At 50.7% G+C, this 20,059-nt stretch overlaps 1 protein-coding gene across 1 annotated transcript in view; it reads left to right on the forward strand.

Moving 5' to 3' along the window:
- LOC143274681 (NAD(+) hydrolase SARM1-like) overlaps window positions 1-18,527 on the forward strand; it is an 82,647-nt gene extending 64,120 nt beyond the window's left edge. Inside the window, exons 10-13 of the mRNA XM_076578563.1 lie at window positions 4,566-4,725; window positions 11,353-11,542; window positions 12,199-12,320; window positions 18,029-18,527. Of these exons, the coding sequence (XP_076434678.1) occupies window positions 4,566-4,725; window positions 11,353-11,542; window positions 12,199-12,320; window positions 18,029-18,236 (680 nt within the window). The 3' untranslated portion in view covers window positions 18,237-18,527. The remainder of the gene's footprint in view (window positions 1-4,565; window positions 4,726-11,352; window positions 11,543-12,198; window positions 12,321-18,028) is intronic.
- Window positions 18,528-20,059: the final 1,532 nt, after the last annotated feature.

The following is a 20,059-nucleotide window of genomic DNA, read 5'->3' on the forward strand; positions in this document are numbered from 1 at the left end:
CCTCACTCCCAAACTTCCATACCAGCACATAAATGAAACTGTAAGCACAGACTCGATACAACATCGATAATAACTTTGAAGAATATTTAAATTTATACCAACATTTCTAAGCTTCTGTAAACAAAAAATTCTAGATTGACATTTCTTATGAATGGAATCAACATTTCTGTCAAAAGTCAGCTTATTGTCTAAGATGGTCCCTAAATATCTATATTCATTGACCCTCTCCACTGTTTGACCATCAATAACAAGGTCAGCTACAGGCAAGGGGTCTTTCCGAAAATCTATTAACATTTCTTTTGTTTTCAATACGTTGAGATCCAGATAGTTTTTCTCACACCAGGAACAGAACTTTTTAATTTCACTGAAATAAATAGCATCAGAGTTGGACAGATCTTCAATTGCTGAATCATCAGAATATTTTATGACAGGAGTTTCCTCCGTGCCTCTGCAGTCATTTGTGTACAGTGTAAAAAGAACAGGGGACAGCACTGTACCTTGGGGTGCACCAGTAGAAGTAGATTTTAAGAGAAGAGTGGGCAGAATGAAAGCGGACGGACTGAGTTCTATTGACAAGAAAACTTATTATCCAAAGAGTAAGCTTCGGATCAACATCCATGCCTAGCAGTTTGAGGGCAACGAGATGAGGTTGTATTGTGTTAAAAGCAGAAGTCTGTCTGTTTCTTGCTTAAGAGCATTTAATTGATTTTGTAACCCTATGGGTGTGTCAGACAAGAGAACAACATCATCAGCAAATAGCATTAAGAGCAAATCTGTTGCGCCAGGTATCATTTGTATTCCATGTCTCCCCTTCTTTGATAATTCCACTGCCAATTCACCGATGAAAAAGGAAAACAGCTGTGAGCTTAGCATACAACCTTGTTTAACCCCTCTTGGACACTGAAAAAAGTCTGAATAAATACCTTTGTCACGAACACATACAAGTACAGAATCGTAGATGCTTTTAACAGCCATGTAAAACTCCCGAGAGAGAGACAGAGACAGAGACTTAGAGAGAGAGATAGAGCACAATACAACGGTCTGCTCAGGCAACATGAAGCGTTCGTATATATATGAATTATATATATGATTATGTGCATATAGATAGATTTACATACTGATAGATCTATATGAAATTATGTATGTATGTATTCATGTATGCATGTATGTATGTATAGACAGATGTTAGAAGAGAGACAGAGCTGAATATGTGTTTTATGTTTTGATATATATATATATATATTTTTTTTTTTAAGAAATGGTGATGTAAACCAGAAAGTGTGAAGAAAAAGTAGCGTTACGAAAACGCAGTTCAATAATTTATAACTGTCTGTCTCATGTGCAACATTGCGCTGGGGGAGGGGGTGGGGGGGGGGGGGGGGGGGGAGTTGGTGGTGGGGGGAGCTGCTTTATTTTCTTTTTATATTATCTACATTCAAGCAGATGCAAACGTGCTAAAAACCAAGCAAAAATGAATCGGTTTTCATTGTATACAGCGAATTTTACTACACGTGGGAAATTCCAGGCATAACTTAACTTTCGCTTTACTGCAGCTGTGTGTGTGTGTGCCGTCAGAACCGACCAGTTTCCTTCAGGTGGGGAAGGAGAGGGTGATTTACCCCCACCCTTCCGCACTGCGTGTGTGCCTCAAAACGGCTTCAGCACTGTTATAGACAGTAAGAAGGGACCTGCCGCGAGTGGTTTATCTCTCTTTTCTAATCTCCGATAAGACTAGACCGTGCTGGGGATCCTTGAGGCACCATAGGGCAAATAAGACTAGACCGTGCTGAGGACAAGACAAACCCCCAAGACAAACCCACAAACCACAGTTCATGACACAGTATCCTATCCCCAGCATCTGGAAAAAATCTACTATCTGTCCTGTCCCCAAGAAAAAGAACCCAGCCGCACTAAATGATTACCGTCCTGTTGCCCTGACTTCAGTAGTGATGAAATGCTTTGAAAAAATTATTCTCCGCCATCTTCTTTCTTTCACTGAACAGCAGCTTGACTCTCTTCAGTTTGCTTATAAAGCACACAGAAGTACTGACAATGCTATCCTAACTTTCCTTCATAATGCTTTCCTTCATTTGAATAACACGGGATCTTTTGTTCGTATCCTTTTTGTTGACTTCTCTTCTGCTTTTAACACAATACAACCTCATCTCCTTGCCCTCAAACTGCTAGGCATGGATGTTGATCCGAAGCTTACTCTTTGGATAGTAAGTTTTCTTCTCAATAGAACTCAGTCCATCTGCTTTCATTCTGCCCACTCTTCTCTAAAATCTACTTCTACTGGTGCACCCCAAGGTACAGTGCTGTCCCCTGTTCTTTTTACACTGTACACAAATGACTGCAGAGGCACGGAGGAAACTCCTGTCATAAAATATTCTGATGATTCAGCAATTGAAGATCTGTCCAACTCTGATGCTATTTATTTCAGTGAAATTAAAAAGTTCTGTTCCTGGTGTGAGAAAAACTATCTGGATCTCAACGTATTGAAAACAAAAGAAATGTTAATAGATTTTCGGAAAGACCCCTTGCCTGTAGCTAACCTTGTTATTGATGGTCAAACAGTGGAGAGGGTAAATGAATATAGATATTTAGGGACCATCTTAGACAATAAGCTGACTTTTGACAGAAATGTTGATTCCATTCATAAGAAATGTCAATCTAGAATTTTTTGTTTACAGAAGCTTAGAAATGTTGGTATAAATTTAAATATTCTTCAAAGTTACTATCGATGTTGTATTGAGTCTGTGCTCACAGTTTCATTTATGTGCTGGTATGGAAGTTTGGGAGTGAGGAGTAAGCGTGTTTTGAACGATGTCATGAGTGTATGCAGTAAAATTGTGGGAGTGAAACAAGCTAGTATGCAAGAGCTGTATGAAAGTCGAGTGGTTAAAAAAAGCAGGCAGATAGCAACTGACGACACCCATATTTTAGCAAAGTATTATGAGCTATTGCCATCAGGACGACACTACAGAACTTTTAAGTTGAAATCCAGAGCTCTGAAGACTTTTATTCCACGTTCAATACACCTTTTAAATTCTTGAGAACTGTGTGTATTTGTGTGTGTGTGCGCGCGCGCACTCTCATGTGAGACGTGTGAAAGTCCGTGCATGATAGACTGTACCTTGTTCTAGTTGTGGTGTGTGTGTGAGAGTGAGTGTGTGTGTGTGTGTGTGTGTGTTTACTGAGCTTAAAAACGTGACAATTGGTTATAATGAATGTGCAATATGTAGGAAGAATAATGTGCAATATGCAGGATGAATGTACAATGGAATATGTCTAATGCTAACGTCCATATTCTAAATATATTTCTGTTTAATAATTACGATGTAATAATTAATTGCAATGTTTTTAAAAGCGAATATGTGAAATGCTTTTATTTGAGAACATATGTTTATTACTCTTGTTTAATCAAGTAATCCGCATGTGGGGGGTGGGTGGGGTGTGGGGGGGTGCGGGTGTGTGCTGATTATCTGGTTGTGGTTTTCCGCAATTCATCTTTATTCTTATCTTATCTGTCTATTATAATCAATGTGCAGTATAGTAGGCTATGTTTATAATTATATTCAAATAATGTTTCTTAATTCTTTCTGTTTTTACATTAAGAATACTAGTTATTACCTGCAGTGTGTGGATGTATGTATGAAACGATGTATGTGATATTTTTTACATTTGTATCTTCGTAATATTCGTAAAAGCTGTTTTTGACTTTTACAGTTATGGTCCCCATGTTGTTTACTTGTCTGTGTTGTGATAATGCACCTGACCAAATTTCTCCAGTTGGAGATAATAAAGTTATTCTTATCTTATCTTATCCATTTAGCTCCTCAGGTCAAATAAGACTAGACCGTGCTGAGGACAAGACAAACCCACAAACCACAGTTCATGACACAGTATCCCATCCATTTAGGTCCTCATGTCAAATAAGACCAGATCATGCTGAGGCCGTCAGCCCTTCCACTTAATTTATCATCCCCAGATTAGAAAAAATCGTCAAAAAAGGAAAAACAAGACTTCAAAGTCCAACACAAACTTCATAAAAAATACCACACAGGCAAATGACACTGCAGAATGGGCAGCTGGTACTTACCCCAGTATTGTTATTTGATGATGTTGATGTTATTATTGTTTTTGCTTTGTGTGATTGTTGTTCCTGGTGGTGGTGTAATTGTTCTGATGTGACTGTTATTATTGTTGTTTTGATGATATTGTTTTACTGATGTTGTTGTAATTATTATTGTTGTTCTGATGTTGTTGTTGATGTTCTGCTATTATTATTGTTGTTGATGTTCTGATGATATTGTTGCTTTTCTGTCATTTTTGTTGGATGTTCTGATGTTATTGTTTTTTTTGTGGGTTTTTTTTTTGTGTTACCGTTATTGTTATTATTATTGTTGATGTTCTGATGATGATGTTGCTTTTCTGTCATTTTTGTTGGATGTTCGGATATTATTATGTTTTCTTTTATGTTACCGTTATTGTTATTATTTTGTTGATCTGATGTTATTATTGTCGATGTTCTGATGATGTTGTTGTTTGTGACTGGGAAGCAGAGCTGAACCCGGATGCTTCCCCCTGCATGGCGGTGGCGCCCCCTATGCCCCCAGGCTGCACGTCGCTGGACTTCAACGCCAGTCTCTCCAACCCCTCCGCCCTCCGCCCCATCGATGTCTTCATCTGCTATCGGCGATCCTCGGGGTCACAGCTGGCTAGGTGAGTGGTGTGCTGTGGTGTGGTGTGGTGTGGTGTGGTGTGGGAGGGTGAGTGGTGTGCTGTGGTGTGGTGTGGGAGGGTGAGTGGTGTGGTGTGGTGTGGGAGGGTGAGTGGTGTGGTGTGGGAGGGTGAGTGGTGTGGTGTGGTGTGGTGTGGGAGGGTGAGTGGTGTGGTGTGGGAGGGTGAGTGGTGTGGTGTGGTGTGGGAGGGTGAGTGGTGTGGTGTGGTGTGGTGTGGTGTGGGAGGGTGTGTGGTGTGGTGTGGGAGGGTGTGTGGTGTGGTGTGGTGTGGCTGTGGGAGGGTGAGTGGTGTGGTGTGGGAGGGTGTGTGGTGTGGTGTGGTGTGGCTGTGGGAGGGTGAGTGGTGTGGTGTGGGAGGGTGAGTGGTGTGGCTGTGGGAGGGTGTGTGGTGTGGTGTGGTGTGGCTGTGGGAGGGTGAGTGGTGTGGTGTGGGAGGGTGTGTGGTGTGGCTGTGGGAGGGTGAGTGGTGTGGTGTGGTGTGGTGTGGGAGGGTGAGTGGTGTGGTGTGGGAGGGTGAGTGGTGTGGTGTGGTGTGGGAGGGTGAGTGGTGTGGTGTGGGAGGGTGTGTGGTGTGGTGTGGTGTGGGAGGGTGAGTGGTGTGGTGTGGTGTGGGAGGGTGTGTGGTGTGGTGTGGTGTGGGAGGGTGAGTGGTGTGGTGTGGTGTGGGAGGGTGTGTGGTGTGGTGTGGGAGGGTGTGTGGTGTGGTGTGGTGTGGGAGGGTGTGTGGTGTGGTGTGGGAGGGTGAGTGGTGTGGTGTGGTGTGGGAGGGTGTGTGGTGTGGTGTGGTGTGGGAGGGTGTGTGGTGTGGTGTGGTGTGGGAGGGTGAGTGGTGTGGTGTGGTGTGGTGTGGTGTGGGAGGGTGTGTGGTGTGGTGTGGGAGGGTGTGTGGTGTGGTGTGGTGTGGGAGGGTGAGTGGTGTGGTTTGGGAGGGTGTGTGGTGTGGTGTGGTGTGGGAGGGTGAGTGGTGTGGTGTGGTGTGGTGTGGGAGGGTGTGTGGTGTGGTGTGGTGTGGGAGGGTGAGTGGTGTGGTGTGGTGTGGTGTGGTGTGGGAGGGTGTGTGGTGTGGTGTGGTGTGGTGTGGGAGGGTGTGTGGTGTGGTGTGGGAGGGTGTGTGGTGTGGGAGGGTGTGTGGTGTGGTGTGGTGTGGTGTGGGAGGGTGTGTGGTGTGGTGTGGGAGGGTGAGTGAGTGGAGTGGTGTGGTGTGGTGTGGTGTGGGAGGGTGTGTGGTGTGGTGTGGTGTGGTGTGGGAGGGTGTGTGGTGTGGTGTGGGAGGGTGTGTGGTGTGGTGTGGTGTGGGAGGGTGAGTGGTGTGGTGTGTGGGAGGGTGAGTGGTGTGGTGTGGTGTGGGAGGGTGTGTGGTGTGGTGTGGTGTGGGAGGGTGTGTGGTGTGGTGTGGGAGGGTGTGTGGTGTGGTGTGGTGTGGGAGGGTGAGTGGTGTGGTGTGGGAGGGTGAGTGGTGTGGTGTGGTGTGGGAGGGTGAGTGGTGTGGTTTGGGAGGGTGTGTGGTGTGGTGTGGTGTGGAAGGGTGAGTGGTGTGGTGTGGTGTGGGAGGGTGAGTGGTGTGGTGTGGGAGGGTGAGTGGTGTGGTGTGGTGTGGGAGGGTGAGTGGAGTGGTGTGGTGTGGGAGGGTGAGTGGTGTGGTGTGGTGTGGGAGGGTGAGTGGTGTGGTGTGGTGTGGGAGGGTGAGTGGAGTGGTGTGGTGTGGGAGGGTGAGTGGTGTGGTGTGGTGTGGGAGGGTGAGTGGTGTGGTGTGGGAGGGTGAGTGGTGTGGTGTGGTGTGGGAGGGTGAGTGGAGTGGTGTGGTGTGGGAGGGTGAGTGGTGTGGTGTGGGAGGGTGTGTGGTGTGGTGTGGGAGGGTGAGTGGTGTGGTGTGGGAGGGTGAGTGGTGTGGTGTGGGAGGGTGAGTGGTGTGGTGTGGTGTGGGAGGGTGAGTGGTGTGGTTTGGGAGGGTGTGTGGTGTGGTGTGGTGTGGGAGGGTGAGTGGTGTGGTGTGGTGTGGGAGGGTGAGTGGTGTGGTGTGGTGTGAGTGGTGTGGTGTGGTGTGGGAGGGTGAGTGGTGTGGTGTGGTGTGGGAGGGTGTGTGGTGTGGTGTGGGAGGGTGTGTGGTGTGGTGTGGTGTGGGAGGGTGAGTGGTGTGGTGTGGTGTGTTGTGGGAGGGTGAGTGGTGTGGTGTGGGAGGGTGAGTGGTGTGGTGTGGGAGGGTGAGTGGTGTGCTGTGGTGTGGTGTGGGAGGGTGAGTGGTGTGGTGTGGTGTGGGAGGGTGAGTGGTGTGGTGTGGGAGGGTGAGTGGTGTGGTGTGGTGTGGTGTGGGAGGGTGAGTGGTGTGGTGTGGGAGGGTGAGTGGTGTGGTGTGGTGTGGGAGGGTGTGTGGTGTGGTGTGGGAGGGTGTGTGGTGTGGTGTGGTGTGGCTGTGGGAGGGTGAGTGGTGTGGTGTGGGAGGGTGTGTGGTGTGGTGTGGTGTGGCTGTGGGAGGGTGAGTGGTGTGGTGTGGGAGGGTGAGTGGTGTGGCTGTGGGAGGGTGTGTGGTGTGGTGTGGTGTGGCTGTGGGAGGGTGAGTGGTGTGGTGTGGGAGGGTGAGTGGTGTGGTGTGGTGTGGTGTGGTGTGGTGTGGTGTGGTGTGGGAGGGTGAGTGGTGTGGTGTGGGAGGGTGAGTGGTGTGGTGTGGGAGGGTGTGTGGTGTGGTGTGGTGTGGGAGGGTGAGTGGTGTGGTGTGGTGTGGGAGGGTGTGTGGTGTGGTGTGGTGTGGGAGGGTGAGTGGTGTGGTGTGGTGTGGGAGGGTGTGTGGTGTGGTGTGGTGTGGGAGGGTGTGTGGTGTGGTGTAGGAGGGTGAGTGGTGTGGGAGGGTGTGTGGTGTGGTGTGGTGTGGGAGGGTGTGTGGTGTGGTGTGGTGTGGGAGGGTGAGTGGTGTGGTGTGGTGTGGTGTGGGAGGGTGTGTGGTGTGGTGTGGTGTGGTGTGGGAGGGTGTGTGGTGTGGTGTGGGAGGGTGTGTGGTGTGGTGTGGTGTGGGAGGGTGAGTGGTGTGGTGTGTGGGAGGGTGAGTGGTGTGGTGTGGGAGGGTGTGTGGTGTGGTGTGGTGTGGGAGGGTGAGTGGTGTGGTGTGGGAGGGTGAGTGGTGTGGTGTGGTGTGGGAGGGTGTGTGGTGTGGTGTGGGAGGGTGAGTGGTGTGGTTTGGGAGGGTGTGTGGTGTGGTGTGGTGTGGGAGGGTGAGTGGTGTGGTGTGGTGTGGGAGGGTGAGTGGTGTGGTGTGGTGTGGGAGGGTGAGTGGAGTGGTGTGGTGTGGGAGGGTGAGTGGTGTGGTGTGGTGTGGGAGGGTGAGTGGTGTGGTGTGGTGTGGGAGGGTGAGTGGTGTGGTTTGGGAGGGTGTGTGGTGTGGTGTGGTGTGGGAGGGTTAGTGGTGTGGTGTGGTGTGGGAGGGTGAGTGGTGTGGTGTGGGAGGGTGAGTGGTGTGGTGTGGTGTGGGAGGGTGAGTGGTGTGGTGTGGTGTGGGAGGGTGAGTGGTGTGGTGTGGTGTGGGAGGGTGTGTGGTGTGGTGTGGGAGGGTGTGTGGTGTGGTGTGGTGTGGGAGGGTGAGTGGTGTGGTGTGGTGTGGTGTGGGAGGGTGAGTGGTGTGGTGTGGGAGGGTGTGTGGTGTGTTGTGGGAGGGTGAGTGGTGTGGTGTGGGAGGGTGAGTGGTGTGGTGTGGTGTGGGAGGGTGTGTGGTGGGAGGGTGTGTGGGAGGGTGTGTGGTGTGGTGTGGGAGGGTGTGTGGTGTGTTGTGGGAGGGTGAGTGGTGTGGTGTGGGAGGGTGAGTGGTGTGGTGTGGTGTGGGAGGGTGTGTGGTGTGGTGTGGGAGGGTGTGTGGTGTGGTGTGGTGTGGGAGGGTGAGTGGTGTGGTGTGGGAGGGTGTGTGGTGTGGTGTGGTGTGGGAGGGTGAGTGGTGTGGTGTGGGAGGGTGTGTGGTGTGGTGTGGGAGGGTGAGTGGTGTGGTGTGGGAGGGTGTGTGGTGTGGTGTGGGAGGGTGTGTGGTGTGGTGTGGTGTGGGAGGGTGAGTGGTGTGGTGTGGGAGGGTGAGTGGTGTGGTGTGGTGTGGGAGGGTGAGTGGTGTGGTGTGGGAGGGTGTGTGGTGTGGTGTGGGAGGGTGAGTGGTGTGGTGTGGTGTGGGAGGGTGAGTGGTGTGGTGTGGTGTGGGAGGGTGAGTGGTGTGGTTTGGGAGGGTGAGTGGTGTGGTGTGGGAGGTTGAGTGGTGTGGTTTGGGAGGGTGAGTGGTGTGGTGTGGGAGGGTGTGTGGTGTGGGAAGGTGAGTGGTGTGGTGTGGTGTGGGAGGGTGAGTGGTGTGGTGTGGGAGGGTGAGTGGTGTGGTGTGGTGTGGGAGGGTGAGTGGTGTGGTGTGGGAGGGTGTGTGGTGTGGTGTGGTGTGGGAGGGTGTGTGGTGTGGTGTGGGAGGGTGTGTGGTGTGGCTGTGGGAGGGTGAGTGTAGTGGTTTGGGAGGGTGTGTGGTGTGGTGTGGCTGTGGAGGGTGTGTGGTGTGGGTGTGGCTGTGGGAGGGTGAGTGTAGTGGTTTGGGAGGGTGTGTGGTGTGGTGTGGCTGTGGAGGGTGTGTGGTGTGGGTGTGGCTGTGGGAGGGTGAGTGGTGTGGTGTGGGAGGGTGTGGGTGTGGCTGTGGGAGGGTGTGTGGTGTGGCTGTGGGAGGGTGTGGGTGTGGCTGTGGGAGGGTGAGTGGTGTGGTGTGGGAGGGTGAGTGGTGTGGCTGTGGCTGTGGGAGGGTGAGTGGTGTGGGTGTGGTTGTGGGAGGGTGTGTGGTGTGGGTGTGGCTGTGGGAGGGTGTGTGGTGTGGTTGTGGGAGGGTGTGGGTGTGGCTGTGGGAGGGTGTGTGGTGTGGTGTGGCTGTGGGAGGGTGTGTGGTGTGGTTGTGGGAGGGTGTGGGTGTGGCTGTGGGAGGGTGAGTGGTGTGGCTGTGGGAGGGTGTGGGTGTGGCTGTGGGAGGGTGTGTGGTGTGGCTGTGGGAGGGTGTGGGTGTGGCTGTGGGAGGGTGTGTGGTGTGGCTGTTGGAGGGTGTGTGGTGTGGCTGTGGCTGTGGGAGGGTGAGTGGTGTGGCTGTGGCTGTGGGAGGGTGAGTGGTGTGGCTGTGGGAGGGTGAGTGGTGTGGGTGTGGCTGTGGGAGGGTGAGTGGTGTGGCTGTGGGAGGGTGAGTGGTGTGGGTGTGGCTGTGGGAGGGTGAGTGGTGTGGCTGTGGGAGGGTGTGTGGTGTGGTGTGGCTGTGGGAGGGTGTGTGGTGTGGCTGTGGGAGGGTGTGTGGTGTGGTGTGGCTGTGGGAGGGTGAGTGGTGTGGCTGTGGGAGGGTGAGTGGTGTGGTGTGGCTGTGGGAGGGTGTGTGGTGTGGGTGTGGCTGTGGGAGGGTGTGTGGTGTGGCTGTGGGAGGGTGAGTGGTGTGGGTGTGGCTGTGGGAGGGTGTGTGGTGAGGTGTGGTTGTGGGAGGGTGTGTGGTGTGGGTGTGGCTGTGGGAGGGTGAGTGGTGTGGCTGTGGGAGGGTGAGTTGTGTGGGTGTGGCTGTGGGAGGGGGTGTGGTGAGGTGTGGTTGTGGGAGGGTGTGTGGTGTGGGTGTGGCTGTGGGAGGGTGTGTGGTGTGGCTGTGGGAGGGTGAGTGGTGTGGGTGTGGCTGTGGGAGGGTGTGTGGTGTGGTTGTGGGAGGGTGTGGGTGTGGCTGTGGGAGGGTGAGTGGTGTGGCTGTGGGAGGGTGTGTGGTGTGGCTGTGGGAGGGTGTGTGGTGTGGCTGTGGGAGGGTGTGGGTGTGGCTGTGGGAGGGTGAGTGGTGTGGCTGTGGGAGGGTGTGGGTGTGGGTGTGGCTGTGGGAGGGTGTGGGTGTGGCTGTGGGAGGGTGTGTGGTGTGGGTGTGGCTGTGGGAGGGTGTGGGTGTGGCTGTGGGAGGGTGTGTGGTGTGGCTGTGGGAGGGTGAGTGGTGTGGGTGTGGCTGTGGGAGGGTGTGTGGTGTGGCTGTGGGAGGGTGGAGGGTGTGTGGTGTGGCTGTGGGAGGGTGTGTGGTGTGGCTGTGGGAGGGTGTGTGGTGTGGCTGTGGGAGGGTGGGTGGTGTGGCTGTGGGAGGGGGTGTGTGTGGTGTGGCTTGGTGGGTGATGTGTGTGTGTGTGTGTGTGGTGTGGCTTGGTGGGTGATGTGTGTGTGTTGGGGGGTGTCACACATCTGGCTCGGTGGATGAATGTGTGTGTGTTTGTGTCAGTTGGCTTGTGTGTGTGTGTGTGTGTGTGTGTGTGTTATGTGAGTGTTCCATTGTGTATTTGTGTGTGTGACTGCACAATCATGTTTATATAAAGAATGTGAAAATGTTCCACGATCATTTATGTATACATATTTTTAGATTATAATATTTTCAGTTCTTTAAATCATCAAATTTATTTATATTATTTCACTATTCATATCATTACTATTCTTTTGTGTGTGTGTACAAAACAATACATTGTTATTAACCTGACATAATTTACATTTCCAAATCCGATTAATAAAGGATATCCTGTATTGCATTGTATTGCATTCTATTGCGCCGTATTGCATCACATTGCATTGCATTGCACTCCACATTAACCTGTGTCCACACAATGCCCCCCCCTCCCCCCAGCCTCCTGAAGGTCCACCTACAGCTGAGGGGCTTCTCCGTCTTCCTGGACATCGACAGGCTGCGTGCAGGCAAGTTTGACGAGAACCTGCTGCTGTCCATCCACATGTCACAGCACTTTGTCCTCATCCTGACACACGACGCTCTGGACCGCTGCCTGGATGACCTGGGGCAGGAGGACTGGGTCCACAAGGTCTGTGTTCGAACCCTCGCTCATGCACACATGGACAGAGGCACACAACTATGTGTATGTCGTCAGTCACACACAGAGATGGGTTTTTTTGTGGGTTTTTTTGTTTGTTTTTGTTTTCCCTTGCATTGAAGGCTACATTTTCTCTTCTTCAACATCATCACCGTAACATTTTCATGTAACAAATTACATATATTGCAGTGAAAACTTAACTTGTAACACATTTTATAAATCCACAACAGCATGGTGATAGTTTACAAGGGTGTTTTCAAAGAAAAGAAAGAAAGAACACAAGGATGTTCATACTCATGCTTACATGTTCACACACAAGGACATACGTAATTGTGGGCATGCTTGCATGAGTACATGCATACTCTGACGCACATACATACTCACAGCACACTTTCACACATACATACTCACAGCACACTTTCACACATACATACTCACATACTGACACTCACACACATGTAGAGACATACTCACACACACACATACACACTCACAAACATATTGATACATACTTTGATACACACACACACACACACACACACACAATCACACACACACACACACACAATCACACACACACACACACACACATCTTCAGTCCATCTCGTGTTGCTGTTCCCTCACAATGCTGGTGCCGGTGTTGACAGGAGATCGTGGCGGCCTTAGATTGCAGCTGCAACATTGTGCCCATCATCGACTGCTTCGACTGGCCCCCCATTGAAAAACTCCCCGAGGACATGAGGGGCATTGTGCGATTCAACTGCGTCAGGTGCGTTGGGCTGGGGGGTGGGGGAGGGGGGGGGGTTGAAGTCTTCTGTTGGATCATGTGACTTGTCTTTGTGTCTGATTTTTCATTTTCCTGGTTCCTGTCTGCGTTCTTCCATCCACCCCACTTTTCTCTTCTTTTATTTTTTCTCTACCCTCTGCTGAAGTCATGTTGTGTGTGTACGTTTATTGTGTTTGTGCATGCTCAAATGTGTGTGTGTGTGTGTGTGATTGTTCATACCTGTGATGCATCTATCATTCACTTGTACAAGCGAAAGGGGAACTGGCAAGCCTGTGATAACCATCGGGGCATTTCCTTGCTCTCCATCGCAGGCAAGATATTTGCCAGGATCCTACTAAACCGCCTCACAGCACACCTTGACCAAGGTCATTTGCCTGAGAGCCAATGTGGATTCCGGAAAGAGCGCGGAACCACCGACATGGTGTTTGCTGCAAGGCAGCTGCAAGAGAAATGTCAGGAGCAAAATGCTGATCTGTTCTCCACCTATGTCGACCTCACTAAGGCCTTCGACACCGTGAATAGAGAGGGACTGTGGAAGATCATGGCCAAGTACGGATGCCCTCGGAAATTTATTTCCTTGGTCAGCCAATTCCATGAAGGCATGCAGGCTCGAGTCCAGGACAAAGGCAAAACATCTGCTCCTTTTGCTGTCACAAATGGTGTCAAGCAAGGCTGCGTCCTGGCTCCAACGCTGTTCAGCCTCATGTTCTCTGCAATGCTTACTGATGCCTTCAGAGATGGCGATGTTGGAATCGGCCTAAAGTACCGAACAGATGGTAAGTTGTTTAACCTCAGAAGGCTTCAAGCAAAAACGAAGGTCATGACAGACATCATCAGAGACTTTTTGTTTGCTGATGATTGTGCCCTCAATGCTGGATCTGAAGCTGACATGCAACTCAGCGTTGACAAGTTTGCCACTGCCAGCAGGAACTTCGGCCTTACCATCAGCACGAGGAAAACTGAAGTTCTCCATCAGCCAGCCCCAGGGAAACCCTACGTTGAGCCCAACATCACAGTCAACGGTCAGAGACTCAGTGCGGTGGAGCGGTTCACATACCTTGGCAGCACACTGTCACGAAATGCGACCATCGATGATGAAGTGAACGTCAGGATTGCAAGAGCAAGCGCAACTTTTGGTAGACTCACTGCAAATGTCTGGAACAGAAGAGGCATTAGTCTTGAGACCAAGCTAAAGGTCTACAGAGCAGTAGTTCTCCCCACACTACTGTACGCCTGCGAAACTTGGACAGTGTACCAACGACATGCCAAGAAGCTGAACCACTTCCACACAACATGCCTCAGGAAGCTACTGAACATCAAGTGGCAAGACAAGACCCCAGACACAGAGGTGCTCGCAAAAGCCACCCTTCCCAGCAGCTTCACCATCCTGATGCAGTCCCAGCTTCGCTGGGCTGGACACGTGGCGCGCATGCCAGACCATCGGCTGCCCAAAAGGCTTTTCTATGGCGAGCTGCAACAAGGGAAGAGATCACACGGAGGTCAGAAGAAGCGCTTCAGAGATACTCTGAAAGTCTCTCTGAAAGCGTTTGATATCAACCCTGACTCCTGGGAGGAATCTGCAGTGGACCGTGACAAATGGCGTGCTGCTGTGCACAAAGGCGCCAAGTTGTGCGAGGCCAACAGGACTGCTGCAGCTGTTCAGAAGAGGCAGGCCAGAAAGTCACGGGCAAACAAGCTCCCTGACAATGGTATGCCTGTCTTTGTCTGCCCCAACTGTCAGCGAACATTTCGTGCGCAGATTGGACTATTCAGCCATCTGCGCATTCACAGATAGATTCATGAGCATCCTCCCCACCACCCCACCACCATCCTCCCCCCATCCCCCAGCTGGATGACGATGGTCATCATCGATCTCGATGGACACACACCACCTGTGATTTGTAGTATTGTCTTTGTGCATATAGATATACATATATGCATTGTTGTTTTTTCCTTTGCAGAGGTATGTTTTAATGCACTATATATAATGTATTGTTCATGTTAGATGCTCCTGTTGTATGGGAAGTTTGCACCATATAAGTACTGTCTGTTATTAATAATGATATGATTATGTTATTATTACTACTACCGTGTTATCAGTACTCGTCAGTTCAAATTCTCTGATTCTGTTCAGTACATACAGCAGAAAGTTGTTTTTTTAACTCTAAATTAAAAAAGCTACCATTCACTCAGATGTTCCAGGGGTCTCTCACCATTCCTGTAATTGCAACTTACTTGAATATTTTGGAGAGTGAGTTGCAGCTGTAAGAGACCTGTGAAATTTTGAAGTGAATTGCGTCATTTTATCAGAGTTCAGAGAACTTTCTGCCATCAGAAGAGGAAGGTGGAACAGTGGGTAAGACGCTCATCTGCCAGTACAGAGGTCGTGAGGGTCTGGGTTCCAGTCCTGCACTCGGCCTTTCTCCCAGGTTTGAGTGGAAAATCATACTGGGTTCTGGGTTCCAGTCCTGCACTCGCCTTTCTCCCAGGTTTGAGTGGAAAATCATACTGGGTTCTGGGTTCCAGTCCTGCACTCGCCTTTCTCCCAGGTTTGAGTGGAAAATCATACTGGGTTCTGGGTTCCAGTCCTGCACTCGCCTTTCTCCCAGGTTTGAGTGGAAAATCATACTGGGTTCTGGGTTCCAGTCCTGCACTCGCCTTTCTCCCAGGTTTGAGTGGAAAATCATACTGGGTTCTGGGTTCCAGTCCTGCACTCGGCCTTTCTCCCAGGTTTGAGTGGAAAATCATACTGGGTTCTGGGTTCCAGTCCTGCACTCGGCCTTTCTCCCAGGTTTGAGTGGAAAATCATACTGGGTTCTGGGTTCCAGTCCTGCACTCGCCTTTCTCCCAGGTTTGAGTGGAAAATCATACTGGGTTCTGGGTTCCAGTCCTGCACTCGGCCTTTCTCCCAGGTTTGAGTGGAAAATCATACTGGGTTCTGGGTTCCAGTCCTGCACTCGGCCTTTCTCCCAGGTTTGAGTGGAAAATCATACTGGGTTCTGGGTTCCAGTCCTGCACTCGCCTTTCTCCCAGGTTTGAGTGGAAAATCATACTGGGTTCTGGGTTCCAGTCCTGCACTCGGCCTTTCTCCCAGGTTTGAGTGGAAAATCATACTGGGTTCTGGGTTCCAGTCCTGCACTCGCCTTTCTCCCAGGTTTGAGTGGAAAATCATACTGGGTTCTGGGTTCCAGTCCTGCACTCGGCCTTTCTCCCAGGTTTGAGTGGAAAATCATACTGGGTTCTGGGTTCCAGTTCTGCACTCGGCCTTTCTCCCAGGTTTGAGTGGAAAATCATACTGGGTTCTGGGTTCCAGTCCTGCACTCGCCTTTCTCCCAGGTTTGAGTGGAAAATCATACTGGGTTCTGGGTTCCAGTCCTGCACTCGGCCTTTCTCCCAGGTTTGAGTGGAAAATCATACTGGGTTCTGGGTTCCAGTCCTGCACTCGCCTTTCTCCCAGGTTTGAGTGGAAAATCATACTGGGTTCTGGGTTCCAGTCCTGCACTCGCCTTTCTCCCAGGTTTGAGTGGAAAATCATACTGGGTTCTGGGTTCCAGTCCTGCACTCGGCCTTTCTCCCAGGTTTGAGTGGAAAATCATACTGGGTTCTGGGTTCCAGTCCTGCACTCGGCCTTTCTCCCAGGTTTGAGTGGAAAATTCTGTGGAAGAAATTCACTGTGATAGGTTCACAAATATATGTGCAAGCACTCAAGGCTTGGCTAAGTGCGTTGGGTCATGCTGCAGGTCAGACATCTACCTAGTGTATATGGATTTGTCGGAACTCACACATACATTCAGACACAGATGCACACTGAACTGGAACTGAAACTGATCTTCGATGAGAAATTAACGACGTTCCAGCCCCGATACTTGCTGTGTTGTGAGATTGGCTTGGGCTAAAAGCAACAAGGATTGTAACATGATAATAAAAAAAACAGAAATACGATCTTTTGGAAGGGGTTGGTTGAGGTTTGTTTCGGGGGTGAGGGGAGTTGGTCTTGTGAGGGACTACTGTTGTAAAACTGTGTGTAAGACTGCACAGAAATTTGTCTTATGGCTCAAGTGAATATGACATTAAACGCATCAAGCGCAGTCACTTTTAGAATAGGAACATTCATGATGATACGCAACACAAGTAATGAAACTGATGGGGGGGTGTATTTGAATAGTGCTAGTATGCTTGCATTTAAGTCTCTTCGACAGAAGTCTTTAGAAGAACTTGCACCTGCACATTCACATTTATTCATGAATGCACATATACAAATTTATTATATATATATATATATATATATATATATATATAAGCACATGGTGTTGCATGTATGCACATGTTAGGATTCAAATATGTATACAGACACATTCATGCTCACAAACATGCACAGGTACATGAGTACACACACACAACGTGCACACACACACACGCACACGCACACACACACACAGAAACACCCATACACACAGAACCACACGTACTCACAAACACATGCACACATACATTCCACACACATACTGACATGTTTGCATCATTCACACATTGAAAAACATGCACATACACACACCAACACACATGAACACCCCCCCACCCTGCCCTTTCTCTCTCACTAACCCCACACATACACACCAACACACATGAACACCCCCCCACCCTGCCCTTTCTCTCTCACTAACCCCACACATACACACCAACACACATGAACACCCCCCAACCCCCCAGCCCCCCCACCCTGCCCTTTCTCTCTCACTAACCCCACACATACACACCAACACACATGAACACCCCCCAACCCCCCCACCCTGCCCTTTTTCTCTCACTAACCCCACACATACACACCAACACACATGAACACCCCCCAACCCCCCCACCCTGCCCTTTCTCTCTCACTAACCCCACACATACACACCAACACACATGAACACCCCCCCCCCCTGCCCTTTCTCTCTCACTAACCCCACACATACACACCAACACACATGAACACCCCCCCACCCTGCCCTTTCTCTCTCACTAACCCCACACATACACACCAACACACATGAACACCCCCCCACCCTGCCCTTTCTCTCTCACTAACCCCACACATACACACCAACACACATGAACACCCCCCCACCCTGCCCTTTCTCTCTCACTAACCCCACACATACACACCAACACACATGAACACCCCCCCACCCTGCCCTTTCTCTCTCACTAACCCCACACATACACACCAACACACATGAACACCCCCCAACCCCCCAACCCCCCCACCCTGCCCTTTTTCTCTCACTAACCCCACACATACACACCAACACACATGAACACCCCCCAACCCCCCAACCCCCCCACCCTGCCCTTTTTCTCTCACTAACCCCACACATACACACCAACACACATGAACACCCCCCAACCCCCCCACCCTGCCCTTTCTCTCTCACTAACCCCACACATACACACCAACACACATGAACACCCCCCAACCCCCCCACCCTGCCCTTTCTCTCTCACTAACCCCACACATACACACCAACACACATGAACACCCCCCCAACCCCCCCACCCTGCCCTTTCTCTCTCACTAACCCCACACATACACACCAACACACATGAACACCCCCCAACCCCCCCATCCTGACCCACCCTGCCCTTTGTCTCTCACTTCCCCACCCCACTCTCACTAACCCCACACACACGCACCTGTCTTACCTGTCCAGGTGGGTCCATGAATACCAGGACGCCTGTGTGGACAAGCTGGAGACGTTCCTGAGGCGAGGGCGCCGGCGCATGTCCCAGACCAGCCAGATGCCCTCCTCCTCCCACCTGCTGAGCTCGGACTCTCACCTGTCGGACCTGTCGGGCCGCTCGGCCACCTCCTGCCACAGCTCGCAGAACATGCTGGATGTCTACACTCACAGCCCTTGATGCCGGGGGGGGGACCTGTAGACTGCTGCTGACGTCTGTGTAGACACTGCCGTGTGTGTGTGTGTCAGGTCTTTTGGGGATACAGGGACTGTCTCTTTCCATAGACCACTGTGTGTGTCAGGTCTTTTGGGGATACAGGGACTGTCTCTTTCCATAGACCACTGTGTGTGTCAGGTCTTTTGGGGAATACAGGGACTGTCTCTTTCCATAGACCACTGTGTGTGTCAGGTCTTTTGGGGATACAGGGACTGTCTCTTTCCATAGACCACTGTGTGTCAGGTCTTTTGGGGAATACAGGGACTGTCTCTTTCCATAGACCACTGTGTGTCAGGTCTTTTGGGGAATACAGGGACTGTCTCTCCATAGACCACTGTGTGTGTCAGGTCTTTTGGGGATACAGGGACTGTCTCTTTCCATAGACCACTGTGTGTGTCAGGTCTTTTGGGGATACAGGGACTGTCTCTTTCCATAGACCACTGTGTGTGTCAGGTCTTTTGGGGAATACAGGGACTGTCTCTTTCCATAGACCACTGTGAGTGTCAAGTCTTTTGGGAACACAGGGACAGTGCCTCTCCACAGACCACTGTGAGTGTCAAGTCTTTTGGGAACACAGGGACAGTGCCTCTCCACAGACCACTGTGAGTGTCAAGTCTTTTGGGAACACAGGGACAGTGCCTCTCCACAGACCACTGTGAGTGTCAAGTCTTTTGGGAACACAGGGACAGTGCCTCTCCACAGACCACTGTGAGTGTCAGGAGATGTTGACTCTTCATACATTGCTGTGAGAATGTGGTCTCAGGAAAACAGGGCCTGTGTCTCTCAACAGACAGCTGAGTGTGTTGTCCTTTTGGGGAAAACAGGGCCTGTGTCTCTCAACAGACAGCTGAGTGTGTTGTCCTTTTGGGGAAACAGGGCCTCTGTCTCTCATTGCTGTTGCCTGCCCACAGTGAGGCTGCATTGTGTCTGCCTTTGGATCATGTTCCCATCTCCAGAATCATTGACATCTTCATCGTTCATGATAGACTTCCATGATGCTATCTCTCCATAGATGTCTGTGAGTGTGTTATCAACGGAAGGAATTGTCATCAACTTTACAGAGAAGTTGTGTCAAGGGGAGAAATGTTGCATGCTGTCTCTCCAATAGTATCTCGTCTTTTGTGAAAAGGAAGATGGCCTTCTTCGTTGTCAGCAGGAGGAATTGCCATAAGGTTTTCATAGTCTTTGAGAAGCAAAGAAGTTGCTGTGTTATGAGGAGAAACGTGACGTGTTGATGACGTGAATGATGATGTCCACACAGTGTGACTCCCACAGTGCTTGATGCTGTGTTATGAGGAGAAACGTGACGTGTTGATGACATGAATGATGATGTCCACACAGTGTGACTCCCACAGTGCTTGATGCTGTGTTATGAGGAGAAACGTCACGTGTTGATGACGTGAATGATGATGTCCACACAGTGTGACTCCCACAGTGCTTGATGCTGTGTTATGAGGAGAAACGTGACGTGTTGATGACATGAATGATGATGTCCACACAGTGTGACTCCCACAGTGCTTGATGCTGTGTTATGAGGAGAAACGTGACGTGTTGATGACATGAATGATGATGTCCACACAGTGTGACTCCCACAGTGCTTGATGCTGTGTTATGAGGAGAAACGTCACGTGTTGATGACGTGAATGATGATGTCCACACAGTGTGACTCCCACAGTGCTTGATGCTGTGTCTTCAGGGACCACCGTAGTTTTTGTGGTTTTTCCAGGAAACAAGGCTGCTGTCTCCCCATAGACCACTGTGAATGCATTGTCTTTGGGAAAACAAGT

Source organism: Babylonia areolata, chromosome 29 (genome assembly GCF_041734735.1).
Source record: "Babylonia areolata isolate BAREFJ2019XMU chromosome 29, ASM4173473v1, whole genome shotgun sequence".
Lineage (NCBI taxonomy): Eukaryota > Metazoa > Mollusca > Gastropoda > Neogastropoda > Buccinidae > Babylonia > Babylonia areolata.